At 38.3% G+C, this 15,785-nt stretch overlaps 1 protein-coding gene across 1 annotated transcript in view; it reads left to right on the forward strand.

Annotated features, from left to right (window-relative positions):
• Positions 1–15,779, forward strand: part of ptpn4a (protein tyrosine phosphatase non-receptor type 4a) — a 39,481-nt gene extending 23,702 nt beyond the window's left edge. Inside the window, exons 8-27 of the mRNA XM_077616816.1 lie at positions 290–410; positions 683–770; positions 1,107–1,195; positions 3,448–3,511; positions 3,791–3,963; positions 4,577–4,645; positions 4,746–4,880; positions 4,985–5,143; positions 6,581–6,740; positions 7,221–7,304; positions 7,427–7,483; positions 7,553–7,709; positions 8,697–8,863; positions 8,936–9,026; positions 9,128–9,189; positions 9,557–9,703; positions 10,001–10,129; positions 11,290–11,438; positions 11,792–11,927; positions 12,005–15,779. Coding sequence (XP_077472942.1) covers positions 290–410; positions 683–770; positions 1,107–1,195; positions 3,448–3,511; positions 3,791–3,963; positions 4,577–4,645; positions 4,746–4,880; positions 4,985–5,143; positions 6,581–6,740; positions 7,221–7,304; positions 7,427–7,483; positions 7,553–7,709; positions 8,697–8,863; positions 8,936–9,026; positions 9,128–9,189; positions 9,557–9,703; positions 10,001–10,129; positions 11,290–11,438; positions 11,792–11,927; positions 12,005–12,355 — 2,588 coding nt within the window. The 3' untranslated portion in view covers positions 12,356–15,779. The remainder of the gene's footprint in view (positions 1–289; positions 411–682; positions 771–1,106; positions 1,196–3,447; positions 3,512–3,790; positions 3,964–4,576; positions 4,646–4,745; positions 4,881–4,984; positions 5,144–6,580; positions 6,741–7,220; positions 7,305–7,426; positions 7,484–7,552; positions 7,710–8,696; positions 8,864–8,935; positions 9,027–9,127; positions 9,190–9,556; positions 9,704–10,000; positions 10,130–11,289; positions 11,439–11,791; positions 11,928–12,004) is intronic.
• The last annotated feature ends 6 nt before the right edge of the window (positions 15,780–15,785 follow it).

Consider the following 15,785-nt stretch of genomic DNA (forward strand, 5'->3'; position numbering starts at 1 on the left):
GAAAGAAAGAGATGAGGGAACAATTACCTTCTGAGATTTCCACTTCTGGATGAAATGAACACATGTCTTATTATATTCAGATTTTCATTTATATCAAGTTGTTAAAATTGATTTTGTTTTTGGAAAATGATTATTTAAAGATGTTATACCAGGCAGATGGTTTGTATTTCTGACGTTGTAATTCACAGGTGTCAAACTTGAGGCTCACGGGGGCCAGTGTTTTTTTACCCGAGATGAATAAAAAAGGCTTTTTGATTACACTACATCTATTCCATCTTCTGTGTTGTAGCTGAATTGGGGGACTACAATGAGACTGAGCATCCTCTGGGGTATCTATCCGAGTATTGCTTTATCCCCAATCCACCTCAAGATTTTCATAAAGAGGTCGCCAAACATCACCAGCAGCACAGGTAAATGCAGAGGAGAGGAGTAGAAATGGTATTTTAGACCTTGAAAATAGATTTTTTTCCAGATTCAATGAGACTCTGTGGCTGCTTGTTTTTGTTTTTGTTTTGTTTGCTGGCTCTTCCTCTCCTCCACCATATGTCTTATTTTAAACACACAAGCATGTACACTTATCCTTCCTCCAAAGTCACCATGCCCCCCCGTGCCCGCTCCACCACCACTGATCCTTGTCTGTCTTTTTACTCGACTCTTTGTCTCCCCCATCTCTCTCTCCCAGTGGTCTATCTCCTGCCCAGTCGGAGTTTAATTATCTGAACACAGCACGCACGCTAGAGCTGTACGGGGTAGAGCTCCACTATGCAAGAGTAAGTAAAGTTTGATCTGCTTCTGCTAATGCCTGCGTGTGTGCTTGTTTTTCTGTTTATCTCAGTTTTTTTGTTAGTTTTTTTTAAAATGAAGGACATATGGCCTGGTAGGCACTCACTGGAGAGTATGATGGTCTATACTTCAGTCTATTATTTCATACACAGTCAATGAATTCAAATGTTTGTGTAGTCGAACATACATTTCAGGTAAAAAAAGGAAATTATTTTATAAGGCACATTTTGAGCATTAACGCTGCAGTGTTTCGCTGTATTATTTTTTTTCCTATGCTACATACTTCGACTCAACACATACATTTTTGTTTCCTATTTTTCCAGGATCAGAGTAACACAGAGATACTCATCGGGGTGATGTCTGCCGGGGTTGTCATTTATAAGAACAGGGTACGAATCAACTATTTCCCATGGTAAGTGACACATGCTCAGTGTGGAGAAATTTACTTGCTTTGGCAGCAACATTCATTCTTCAGGTGACTGTGATTGTGGGGTCAATCCATTTTGAATGGGAAGGGACTGAATGCGATCAAAATGTATTGAACATCGAGGCATGTCGATGAAACCAGGGCTTCCATGATTAAACAACGGATAGACCTCAACGTGATTAGGAAATGAAACACCAACAGTTGTAGTCGAATAGTTTAGAGTTGGTTGACCTAAAAAAACCCAAAGAACGGCTTAAATTCGAGTAAATATTTATTTTAACGAGGAACAGGAAGTTGATGCATGTGTTTTGGGGTCCGTACAAAGTCACATGGCTTGCCGGATGTGCCCTCGGGCCTTGAGTTCTACGCCTGTGCTTTTGTTTTATGATTATCTCAGATGAACATTAGTCAAGGTATATACTTGCATAGAATAGTATATTAAAGTATACATAATGGTGGTCAACAAAGACCTAACCCTAACTGACCGGTTGCATCCATGGTAAAACTATTCCTAGAAGAGCCAATTATGTAAGCTCCACCAGTAATGTGCAGTTGTTGATTTTATGGTATCTTGAGTGATAATTGCCCACTTTCTCGCGTGATACACAGGAAGAGAACTGTAAACGGAGATCACATCTGAAAGAAATCCTTGTTCATTCAAGCACAAGCTGCGGGGCGACTCAATATAAAGCGTGAGAAGCAGGGCGACATATTCAATTTCAGTTTTTGGGTTCCCCCTAGCAAAAATAGTGCTTCGACTCTGTTTTACTTCTTGGCCAAGAGGAGAGAACTTGCCAACTCAGTGTGTGGTTAATGAAAAGGACATTGTCATAAAAATCAATTTTTGATTTATTACCAGAGGGTCCAAACTCTTTTTTTTTTTTTGGCGGCCACATCATATTTATGGTTCGCTATTGTTTAATGAATCAAAACGTTTCTATTTTAATATTTCATTTGAAAAAAATTAAAGGCAGAAAAAGAGCAAATATTCTTTGCCATTATTGTTAACTGTGATTTTTAATAAAAAATACTTTTCTGGTAAACTAGTAAAACAGAATTTGAAACATGTAGGAACCCTTCATATTTTTTTATCATTTTTTTAGGAGTAAAAAGCCAAACAAAAAAGGCACACTTAGCTGAGCATGACTCATGCTCAACCTCAGCATGTGTGTGTACTTGTGCATGTGTGTGCATATGAAATATATTTAGCAGGGGGCTATGAGTCACACTTGCAATAGAGCTCTAGGAAGGGATTATGTTACTCTGCTGCTTATCAGCACACCTCTTACTGTGTGCACTAGTCTGATTTCAACATAAGGTTACAACACGAGTGCCTCTGTAGCTCCAAGATGAGATGCTGGATTAATGTGAACGTCTGTGATGCAATTCATCTACACACACGGCACATACATTTTGTATTACGTCTCTCAACTTATAGAAACGATAACAAAATGGCAAGGGGAAGGCTATGCAACATCAATTTAGTTTCCAGATAAGTGAATACGCTTAGTTTCTTGTTCTGCTACAATACTATTATCCAGTAGTCTGGTGGTCCTGCAGCACCAGACTTCCTCTCACTGGTCAATTTTAGTACGGCAGCTGCTATCATTGTGTGGCGGTGTTCATCTCATGTACAAAACACCAAATTATTATTATTTTTAAATCGGACTTTATGAAGAAAAATAGATGAATGGTATACATTTAGTTAAAAATTTAACGTTTTTATTTAAAAGCTTTTTTAAAATCTTAACTCATTGTTGGAATCAAAAGGGATTGGGTGTCTGTTGCCGTCAATGGCAGGTAACGAGTCAAAAATGAGGTTTGCCATTTAACTAAGCAGTTAACTTTCTCCAGTAATGACCAAGTGCACCACCTGGAATATGTGCTTTTGGAATGTACTAATGTAAATCGGCACGAGAGGATGATTCAGTCAGACAGTAGGAAATAAGATCATTCTGCCATTGTGGTTTCAAGGGGAAGTTTTATTCCGCCTCAGGATCTGTGTCCACTATCATTCCTGGTGGGATTTGACTCACGTTTGGGTTTTTATTACTCTTTCCCCCCTCTGCATTTTGCTTAAAAAAAAAGAAAAATCTACTCGTGACTGATATATTTTGGAGCTTTTTCAAATCTGATGTTGCGTGCAGTGTTAGAAATATGCCTGCCTCACCCTTACGTGCTTCATTTTCCGTGGGGTAATTTTTATTTTTTAATTGAAAATGTGTGCTTTTTTCCAGGTTGAAAATAGTGAAAATATCCTTCAAGTGCAAGCAGTTTTTTATCCAGTTGAGAAGAGAGGCGGTAAGTGTTTATGGTAAAACTGAGCTTTATGTTGCATTCTTTTTTTAATTACAAAAATAAAATTAAAAAAATAAATTCACTTTTACAATACTCAAAATACGCATAGTCCCCCCCCACCCCTGAAAACTAGCCAGATGGCCGGTCAGGTTAATTACGCCCTGCGGGAATCCTTGAATTCTACAGGCTTTTTTCATTCATACTTGAATAGAAGTTTTTGCTTGTCTTGAGTGGTTTTTAATGCCTTCCTTGGAACTACTCTTCTCTTTTCCTTTGATTCAGACCGAGACCCGAGAGACGCTGCTCGGTTTCAACATGGTGAACTATCGGGCCTGTAAGAACCTGTGGAAAGCCTGTGTGGAACACCACACCTTCTTCCGGCTTGAACGACCCCTCCCGCCACAGAAGAACTTCTTCACCCATTATTTCACCTTAGGTTCAAAGTTCCGCTACTGGTACGAAGCATTAAGCACACAAACCATCCAAAGTGTTTTAGCCTTCGACAAATGGAAGTGTACATGCATTATTTCAGATCCACATAGTTGTTTCACTTTCGTTTTATGGGTTAAAACACTGGATGGCTTGTGGTACCTTGCATGCTACTTTTCTTGAGAATATGACAACTCAATTATTCATTGTTAACCTAAAAAGCACATTTCCACTTGCAAAATGTGTTTTTGGATGTTATGAGTAGGGTTTTTAAACTCATCTTTGTCGCAGGCCACTTTGCAGTAATGGTATCCCAAGTTCTTCCAGGATTAGTGACAAATTGATTATTTGATAATCTATTTTTTTTGTTTTTGACGTTGTTAAATTAACAACTAGGATAAACTACCGTCATGTAAAAAACAGTTGCTCAAAGTATTTTACTATGTAAATGGAAACCTTCTAGTATCAATATTAGAGAAAAATTTAAATCTTTTTTTTTGTTTGTTTTTCTCCATTATTACATGAAAAATGAAATTTGGCCTTTTTTTCATTTAATAAGTTCCATTGAAATCCACATGACAAAGGTCGTGTGTCTGTGTTTTTTTTCCATGACATTTTGGTAATTTTTGTTCCTTCTAGTGGGAGAACAGAGGTACAATCTGTCCAGTATGGAAAAGAAAAAGGCATCAAAGACCGAGTATTTGCCAGGTAATTACCATGTCTTGCCAATACAAATTCATAGTCAGTTATTTTTTGTTATAAGTTCAAGGATATTTGCAGATAAAACAATCGCTTGCTTTATGTGCAGATCTCCCAGCAAGCCTCTGGCTAGGAAGCTCATGGGGGAAACTGATTGGGAAACAGTGAGCAGGAATAGCCTATCAGATGAAAGACTGGAGACCCAAAGCCTGCCGACCCGCTCGCCTCCCGGGACACCCAATCAGTGAGTCCAAATTTTAGTCTTCATATAATTCACTTATACAATGAATTATTTTGGACGTTTTGGGCTTCAAGTTGGGAGTAAATCCCTTTCTATGCACTTGTTAGGAATTCACTGTTTACACAAGAAGGTACGCGGCTACGCCCATCGTCTGTTGGCCACCTGGTTGATCACGTGATACACACGTCGCCGAGTCTGCCGGTCTTCTCCAATCACAAATCGGCGTCCTCCACGCAAGCAAACAGTATCAGCCTAGACTCCACCCCGTAAGTGTCTTACTTATCTGAGGGAAATAAGGCCACTCTTTTGCCCTTTGAATTCATGTTTCACGTTTCTTGACTAATTTTGGATTGAGAAAGAGATTTCAGTACTTTCCCATATAAAAATAGTGCCCCCTATAATTCTGTGGTTAAATTCAACTTATCTTTTGTTAGTGTTGCACTGCTGAGTTGTTTTTAAATGTCTGTGTCAACTCCCGACACCCAGCCTCACACCCTCTCCTAAGTCAAACTTAGCGGAGCCCTTTGCAAAGACGAACCCTTTGTCAAAACACCCATAAAATACGCTTTTACAGTGAGCAGGGAGGACGGAGCAGAACTGTAAATCAGTGAGTTTTTTGGGGGCATTTTTAGTTCTAAAATATTGTTACATAGAGAAACACTAAGCTATAAGATAACTTATTGGCTTTCATTGATATGCAATCCATTCCAACCCTCTCGGCTCAAATGGATTGGCTGTTTATGGTCAGGATGCATTCAAAGCATGACACATACTTGCGTGCGCTTGACGGCACACAAAAGTCTTGGGTTGCCTACTCATTCGTTTGTTCCTGAGCCAAAAATAATGATACAATCACATGCCTTCTCATCTTCAGATAGCACACATTTATCTTTGGTAATTTTGCAGTCTTGGCTGTTCCAAGTTTGCACTTGTATCATGATGGTAGTTGTACATTTTGGTCCACCACATTTTTCTCCACAAATGTTAATGGAATCTTTTTGGAGAAGAAATTGGCTTTTAAACATTATTTTCTTTTTTTTAATGTCCAATTTTAATTTTGCTATTTTAAAATGAAAATCAAAGATTGAGGATTTTTTTTATTATCCAACCTGGTCATACTCAATCGACTATATGCAGATAAAAAATGATGGCATAGCCTTGATGTGCCCTCTTTTTTTCAAGCTTGCTGTGTACTCACCCTCCTGCTGACCTTTTTATTGTCATTGTTTTTTTGTTAAAGACACAAAGTGGCACCGGTAGCAGCAGTCAAAACAAAGACAATAATGTTTGACTGCTTTTTCCAACCCCAAGGAGAATCACACACACGTGCACAAGCACACGGACACAAACACACGCATACACGTGGCAGTGTGTCCCTCGCTGTTTTGCCTTTGCCATGTTGCTGTTGGAAGCGTTACCTGATGAACCTTTCACATTCATGTCTGTCACTGTCTCGGTAATAAGCTTCGGGTTATTTTCCTTCCTCTTGAAAGCACATTACATTTGAAATATATTCCTTGTGACAAAGTGAACCTTAGAAGGCCTCTCAGCCTCTTAGAACTTTTTTTTTTCATTCTGCTTTATCTCTTCTATCTCTTTCACTTTTTAAAATATGTTTTTAAAAGAATTTATGCTCTGCTTTGTACTGGAATCGTGGAATTTTTAGATGCATGAATATCTGTCTGCATATTTGTCATTCCTAGTTCTCCTGAAGGGCTGGACGGGCAACCTCCAGCTCTGCCTCCCAAGCAGCTGAGCAGGAAAACTTTGAGCCAGATTATTCAGGCTCATTCGCAGCAGAGCCTCTTGGACAACCACTTAAATGAGATGTATGATGTTCCTGCTAACACTGACAAGACCACGGTCAGTCACAGGACTAGAAAATGCAAAATGTATCTATCGATCTCCATTCCTCAAGAAAATGTAGTTTTGCAGAATAATGTAATTACGGTGACCAAACATTTGCTGATCTAGTGGTACAATAAGTGTCTTTAAAAGAATACATTTTTTTCTGTGCCATAATTGGAAATGTCATTTTCAGTCAAACCAAGTTTATTTAATGAAATGGGAAATGCAAATATATATATATTTTTGGCAGACTTCAACTCAAGGTAATTTAAAATGCTTTAGACTACACATTAAAAATACTTGGCGAGCACAATTTTTAAAAACAAAGTGTGTTAGAATAAACAATTTAAAACGCAATTGAAAAAAGAAAAGACAAATAGGAGCTAAAACGCCTGAGATACATTTGTAATAATTTGCAGTTAGCACTTTGGAATGATACTCGTCACAAATCTGAAGATAAATGTGGTTTACTGTGTGTTTGACTTGCTCTTTCAGCTAAATGGAGTTGTTCCTCATGATAATCTGGTTTTGATCAAGATGATTCCTGATGAACATGGACGTTTTGGTTTCAATGTTAAGGTAAAAACATAACTGGACCCTTTTTTTATTAACTGTTCTATCCTTTTGTTTTTATTTTCAGTTTGTTCAGTACATTTAGATTAAATTCCAAATGTGACTGTTCTTTGTGTTTTTGTCTTCAGGGTGGAGCTGACCAGAAAATGCCAATTATAGTGTCCAGAGTTGCTCCTGGAACATCAGTAAGTAAACACTTTTGGGGTCACATTTTAAAAATACATTTTTTATATTTTTCTCGCTCTTTTCTTCAGGCCGACTTGTGTGTGCCCCGCCTAAACGAAGGCGATCAGGTGGTCTTAATTAATGGGCGAGACATCTCGGACCACACCCATGACCAGGTTGTCATGTTCATTAAGGCGAGTTGTGAAAGCCACTCTGGAGAGCTCATCCTGTTGGTCAGGCCAAATGGTAAGGTGTAAGACAGGATCATTCATTCATTCCATAACAAATAAATGAACTGACAAAAGGCAACATATTTAAAAAGCAGACAAAACAATGATTTTTTTTAAACACTGCCATATCTACCTTGAAATTCTCCATGTTGTAGTTAATGAGTATGAGTACTTGCATTCACAGAAGTGACTCAGTGAGCCTCGAGGAGTGTTTGATATTTGCCCATCATGAATATGATTTAGGCTATGTTTACCTCTTCCAAGGAAATAAAATAAAAAACTGTGTCAAATGTCATGACACACCGCTAAGGATTCAAGTCTCCAAATACATTTGAGCTATTTATTAGATATGTGAGTCAGCATCCTGATTACTATAAAGGTCCTGTTGAGCAAAAATCTAACCTAATTTTCAAATTTACCCACACAGAGTATACATTATCTCTGATACAATATTTATTTGATCCTAAAGCGCTTTATGGGGCTATAGTTCACACATTTGCGCACCAGTGATAGGTGCTGCTGGCATAAGCTAATGACATTAACCACTTGAAAACCACTCTCTAGCTCTGAATGGTAAAATATCATTTTTCAAATTTGCTTCAAAATATACTTGAATTTTTGCTCCAAGTGTTTACCTTCCGCAGCTTCAGGGAGTGTTTGAAGATGATGAATCATTGGAATTCTTGGCGTAAAGTAGGTCAGGGGCGGATTTACATCCAGTCAAACATCAAAGCGGATACATAACTGTAACATTTAAATGTGTTGACGATCTGTCTGCTTTGATTTTGTTCTGCTGTCATTTTGAATATCACCATCACCTTGATCACAACATTATATTGCGATATGTGAACAGTGGGGTGTAGGCTGTTTATCCACTCATATTGGGCATGAATGTCATTAATTTGGGAGTGTGTTTGAAATTCTGTTCAAAACTGTTTGCATTAATGGGGAAAAATGTATGTAAACATTGATTTATTTATGTATTTTTTTTAACTCCACGCAGCCATATATGACGTGGTAGAAGAGAAGGTGGACTCGGAACCAGATTTCCAGTACATCCCAGAGAAGTCCCCTCAGGACCCCACCCAGCTAGACCAGCATGCTTTGAGGGACTCCATGGTCGCGTTAAAGGACGGTCTAAGCAGCGGGGGTATACTAGCCCAGTTTGATGTGAGTTTAATGAAATGCGCAAACGGGTATAAAGCTTTAATTTGTTTATAACTTGTTTGCTTTTTCTTACAGCAACTATACAGGAAGCGGCCAGGGATGACAATGTTGTGTGCCAAATTACCTCCGAACGTTTCCAAAAATCGCTATAGAGACATCTCTCCCTGTACGTGATGCTCTTTTAAAATTTTAAATTAAAGAGCAACCTTTATTTGATCTTCTTACTGAGTAAACCTGTTTGCCTTGCTCTTTTCGTTGTTTTTCAAGACGATGCCACGCGGGTTATTCTGAAAAGCACAGATGACTACATCAACGCAAACTACATCAATGTGAGTTCTGCTTTTCTGTTCTTTTTTTGTTACATCTAAAATAATGGTTAAGCCTTTATTGTTTTGGTAATTCAACAAACTTAACTTTAATATAATTAATGATTATGAATACATCAATATATTTGTATTAATCACAACCCGGGTGGCAGCAAGTCATTAGAAAATTTAATGATTAATATCCATCAATAAAACATATTAAAAAATGTCAATGAGATAAAATTAAAGCAGTTACAACAATAGGGATGTTATTGGTCTTTTTCTTAATTTCACAGTTTTTGTTAAGTTGTACCAAGCCATCGTTACTGTGTGGTCAATGTAAAAACACTTGATTTTTCAAAGCAAGTGTGTCGTCGCCTTGTGTATGCAGATGGAGATCCCCGCCTCCAGTCTCATAAACCGCTACATAGCTTGTCAAGGTCCTTTGCCCAACACCTGCCCTGACTTCTGGCAAATGACCTGGGAGCAAGGTTCTTCCATGGTGGTCATGCTCACAACCCAGGTTGAGAGGGGACGGGTAAGTCAAAGATTTTCTTTGTTTTCAACATATATTATATACAATATGCCTATAGTTTTTCTTTTTTTTTGTAATCACAAATTCTAATAGAAGTCATGGTTGCAAGTTTGAGTCTAGGGTATCAAATGAGGACAATCTGAATCCGGAGTTTAAAAACTGTTCCGCAACTGTTGAGTTTGTTAGTTTGACTAACACTCTTCTGCAACTATCACGATCATTTACATATTTATTAGTCTTTGAGTGTTTCAGCAACTGGTGAATTTATTGCTTATTTTTGTATTATTCTTTGTTTTATAGGTGAAGTGCCACCAGTACTGGCCTAATCCAGAGAACAGTGCTACATATGGAGACTTCACTGTTACGTGCCACAACGAGGAAGGCAATTCTGCCTTCCTGGTCAGGGAAATGACTCTCACGCACTCGCAGGTGAGCAGAATGTAGGAACACTTCAAAGTAATGGAAAAAAATAGCACATTATCAATATTAACTTGATGTTGTTAGCAGGAATCAAAAATAAATGCATGCACTTAAAGCAACAGTTTAATTTCTTACACATAAAAACAACAACTATAAACGCGTAGATGTAAATTCTCATTCATCCAAGTCAAGCTTTTACTTGATTGACCTCACTGAGTCATTGACTGTGATGAATGTCCAATCCATTTTGACCGCTAGGGCAAACAGCGATCGGCGTCATTGGCAGTGAAATATGATTAGAATGCCAGTGAGTTAATAAGATCTTAAAAAGCTACAAACTTGGCTTCTTGAAACCTATAGAAACATTGACACTAAAAAGGGAGACACAAAATACGAGCATCCAAATTCAAAATTTTGATGATGAAGTCTTGGAAATGTTATGATTTTTTTTTTTATCAAGAGAAGAACGTTACATATAAATATTGAGATACCCTCCCAAATGAAGGAAAAGTATAGGTAGACAATAAGAAACAGCGGGGGAGGTGAGACGGCACGAGAGCGGGCGGCGTTAAAGAAATTGCATTTAAGGATCCAGAGGAGGTGTGTTGCCATAGTGAGAGGTGTGGGCTGTTCTTTTTCTGGCTCCTGCATGTGGACCACGTATTGAGATTTGGTCACCATGACAACCCGACCGCCCCTAGTCAGTCAGATAACTGTAAATGAACAAAAGCAAATGCGAGGAGTGAAGTTGCAAGATGAAAAGCAGTAAGCGAGACAACATGTTGGCTTTATTTTGGTCTTTATTCTGGCGGTTGTTAAATGACAGACTACTGTTTTGTCTTTGTTGGAGTAGAAACAATAATAACAGAGTTCGTTTTTATGAGTTTGTTGTTATGTTTGGGTGTGTAATTATTTGTTTGAGTGCACATGCGTATGTGTGTGTGTGTACAGTTGAACTCCCTGACCATAATTTGTGTAGCACGCCATTTTAAAATGCATCAATGTCGGAAGCAGCAATACTAGAGGGTAGCCAAATGCAACATGGTTTTTAAACTGTAAGAGACATTTTTTAGCAGTTGAAAAAAATAATACTTTTTTTTTGAAGGAGTGAGTATGAAAGGAAAAACATTTTTGTCAGTCAAATTCATGACTTTGTATGATTTTTAAAGTGTGAGCAGCCAAGAGAGCTGACCCAGATCCAGTACTTGGCGTGGCCCGACCACGGCGTCCCAGATGATTCCACCGACTTCTTGGACTTTGTGGCTTTGGTCCGGAGCAAAAGGACTGGACAGGACCAGCCAATGGTGGTACACTGCAGGTATGACTATTATGGAGACTCGACTCAATGGGTGGCCTGTGCCGTGTTGGGAGCCAGCCAATGGGAGCGAACCTCTATCATGCCAATTTTAAAGTAAATTACACAATACAGGAAGTGTATTTACATTTTAGGGGATGTTTTATTTTATTTTTTTAAATTTTGCGTTTCGTAACTTGAATATCTTTCCGATCCTGAGACAATTTTTCCATTGAGGCGTTTTGTAACCTGAATATTGCTTAGCTGGAGATGTTCGTAAGTAGAGGTGCCACTATCTTGAAATCAGCAAGACACAATTAAATACAGTCTGTTACAAAGAAAATCAATTCAAAATGAAACCTTCTGCTTTCTCCTAGTGCTGGGATTGGCCGGACAGGTGTTCTGATCACCATGGAAACAGCCTTGTGTCTCATGGAGTGCGGCCAGCCCGTGTACCCTCTGGAAATCGTCCGGACCATGAGAGACCAGAGAGCCATGATGATCCAGACGCCGGTTCGTTGAAAAGCCTGCTTTAGTCAGTCTCGCTTCTACTGCCTGTTGTACCTCATCTCGTGTTGGTCTCCCATCAGAGTCAGTACCGCTTTGTGTGCGAGGCCATCTTGAAGGTCTACGAGGAGGGTCTGGTTCAACCATTGACGCCTACCGTCTACCAGCTCCGAGAGAAGGCGGACGGCGCTCTGGAGGAGGAGGAGGAGAACTTAGAAAGAGAGGACAAGGTGAAAGTAGGGGAGGAGGAGTCAAATGTGGCAGAGCTGCTGGAAGGCGGTCTGGATGACGACGAGGAGGAGGACGACGACGATGAAGAGGTAGAGGTGCTCGATGTTGGGGAGGTGACGGAAGACGAAGTGGAGGAGCCCAGCGTCGCCAGCGCCACCAGCGAGACCAGCGTGGACCCTGAGCCCGATCCTGACGAACCGTGACACTTTTTGAGGTAAAGCAGGAACAGGAAAAGAGAAAAAATGCACTGTTGCACTTTATGATAACAAAAAATGGAAAGAACAAATGGACAACAAACAGGAAACTCATGGACAAGCAATCCTGCCGTGTTGATAAGGTACCATTAGAAGCTATTGTGTGTTCCGGGTGCACACAAATTCTACAAAAATGTGGATGCCGAGTTGCTTTTGTGCCATAAGTACCAATGGGGTTGGGCTTATCCCATGGATGGAAAGCTTCCTGCCCCCCACCCTTCGGTCCCGTCGCCCTGACCCGTTCGTGTGCGCGTCTGCCAGACAGAACTCCGATTTTTTTTTTAGTGTCCTTTTAGCTGATACAGAGATACAACTTTATCTTTTGTCCCTCCCGAAAGAATATTTATTTTTATTTTTTTCCTCACTGAACAAAAATGAGTTATGTCGGTCCCGATCTAAAACATCATGCTTTTCCGGTTAGCTTTTTAGTAGAAGTTGGATACCTCTTAACCCATTACCTGCCATTGACCAATCCCACAGCAAATGAGCATTTGTTCTCAATGGCAACCAATGTGTTAACTGCTTGGTTATTCTTTTGCTTTGCGAGGATGGTAAACAGAAAGTGATTTAATTAATTGTTTTGACTTTTCGCAGATTTCTTATTTTGGACTGACAGATGGACATGGGGAGAAACATTTAGCATGGTGACTTTGGTTTATGGTTTTTTTCAGAGTAGGGAAGAACAAAACAGTTTTTTTTAGTTGTGTGCAGAAATCATTTGAAATCGATGTTAACCAAATCAAATTTCCCACCTGAAGTACTTAGCAATCATGATTGGCTAGCATCGCCACCCTCATTGGATGGCTCAGGAATTGTCACAAGTTCCAGCATTCATGCAAAATGACTGCTTTAAACAAAAATGGGTGACTTCCTGTTATATTTTGAGCATGGGTTGTTTAGACCTCTAAATATATTTTAAAAATACACTGATTTAATCCCTTTACTCCCAATGAGTGCAGCCGTTCGATTGGAAAAACAAACAGTTCACACTATTGAAATCACAGTCTTTCATTTTTAGTTTTTGTAACACGTAACATGCAGCACTTTTATAAAATATATAGGTATATCTTATTTGAATATTTCTAATTCCCATTTCAAGCTAAAGCTTGTTTTTGGCAGTTTAAGTGTTCACCAGCCCAAGTGATAAATTCCATTGTGGACTTTTTAACTTATTTAAGACATGTTCATTCATCATTGACTTTTTTTTCATGGAGTGGTTTACCATTACTGCTAGTTTTATGGTGTGTCATTTTTCCATCACCTTTTTTTCCTCCACGACTGGATGATTTTATTTTCAAGATACTATTTTCAGTTCTCTACAGTTGCATCTCAATAAATTAGAATTCACGGAAATTTCAGTTGTTTCAATTGAACATGCCTATCCGTCCGTCCACTATCTGTATTAAATATTTGATCCAAAATGTTTGAAATATTGCTTTTATTTTGCAGAAAACTGTAATGGGAGCACAGCTATTGTAAACCAGCCGGAAATAGCTCGTAATTTCCTATTAATCTCAGAACATGGCATCAAATTTGTGTCTCAGTGTGATACAAGTACCACAGATGGTAAGTTGGCTCCCTCTAGTAGTACGCAAAAGACTTATACAAATATTTTTTTTTTATTCCACTACACTGCATTACTCAAGTACATTTTGGTTGTATTTAACTTAAACTGATTACAAAATTCCGCATTTAATGTTTAAGAATTGTTTTCAAATATTTAACAAAATGTTCTTTTTAATTTCACTCCATCTTCAGGTCCATTTTATGTCTTTTATTTTTGAACCCAAAGTGCAGTGTTGCGCTCAAAACTGTAGCTTATCAAAATAACTGCAAACTCTGCATTTTTCCTCAACATTTTGGCATACTACACTAACATGTTTCCCGCCAATGACGACAATTGATGTCCAGTCATTGATTTAGCACTGTCAAAGGTAGCCAATGACTTTAATGAATGCACACATAAATTCATACATGGATTCTTCCCCTGTATTCCCAATTAATGGAAACATTTTGGCTCTGAAGGTGCTAGTCAAGTATTTTTGAGGCGGTACTTACTGTAAAATATTTGAGAACCAGTCAAAAATTACTTTAAAGATAGTTCTTAGCGCTTAGGTGCCTGAAGATGGTGCCATGTTCCTACTTTGGTCTTAATTAAGCAGTCTCAAGTCATTTAATATAACCAAGATGAAGCCAAAACAATACTTTTATATTTTTTGCATGACTAAAAGAGAGAATAGGTGACTAATCAGATACCCCACAAAATATCTATAATCAATTTGAACTACTGAAATAGATTTTTTTAACCATAGTATTTCATTGAGATGCATTTGTAACCCCTCCTTCCTTTTTGACTTTTGAATATTTGGAGCTGTCTGTTCTAAGCCTGCTTGTCTTTAACTGAATGAAAAAAAATGTGCCATTATAAAAAAAAAAAAAAAAAGCTTTTCCTTAATTTAAAAGATTTTTGTTTGCTTTTAATGCAGTCATAAGAGTAGTTTGTTTTTGTTCTCATTTGCCACTCACAGCACATTTTCTCCAGCCTTGACATGCTTTATGCTGCACTTCCCTTACTTTGCTCTCTTCCAGCTAACTTAACATTTAGAGCGGAGTTGGTATCTTTTTTTTGGTTTAACTCTATTAGTGACTTCAACAAGACACGAATACATTTTTTTGATATATTATCAAGAAATTAAAAAAAACTTGCCACTAAAGAGGGAGAGCGTATGACTACCAAACATTTAGCGAGAAGCTTTTACGATGGAAATGTTTTGTCAATGACTCACAATTGGTGCATTTTGGGTAGATTTTAGAGGGGTTCAGAAATGGGAAGGGCCGTCTTTAGCTGTACTTTTTTTGCAGAGATGAAACCTTTTGTAGATGGCTAGGAAAAGTGCCGCGCCTTGTACAATTGCGGACTACTGAAAAGAAAAGATACTTCTTTTTTTGTTTAGGATTTATTTTCATTTGTTAAAAAAATACGACACAAGTAGGGGGAAGAAGCAAACTTCTAACTACACAGTGCCACTTGTTAATTTTGTGTAAATAATGCTAGACCCTGTAAATACAATGTTGTATATTAAAAAAAATCTTTAAAATAAAAGGGAAAATCAATTGTGATTTTTTTGGGGGGGTTGTTTTCCTCTGGATGCTTCAAATGTTCCACTGCTGGTGTGTACTTTCAATCCTCTGGATTTAATACAATCTATAACGGCAGTATGCTACACACCCGATGTTTGATTTTATATTTTAAATGAAGCTTTTTATGTGTCGTACAATTGTATTGTTTCTTTTTGACTGGACCCCTGGTTTTACTGGTGCTTTGGACGTGTCTCGAAGCTTGATTGTGAACAATTAAAGCTTTTCTGTCAAAGCATGG

The sequence above is a fragment of the Stigmatopora argus genome, chromosome 13, assembly GCF_051989625.1.
Source record: "Stigmatopora argus isolate UIUO_Sarg chromosome 13, RoL_Sarg_1.0, whole genome shotgun sequence".
Classification (NCBI taxonomy): domain Eukaryota; kingdom Metazoa; phylum Chordata; class Actinopteri; order Syngnathiformes; family Syngnathidae; genus Stigmatopora; species Stigmatopora argus.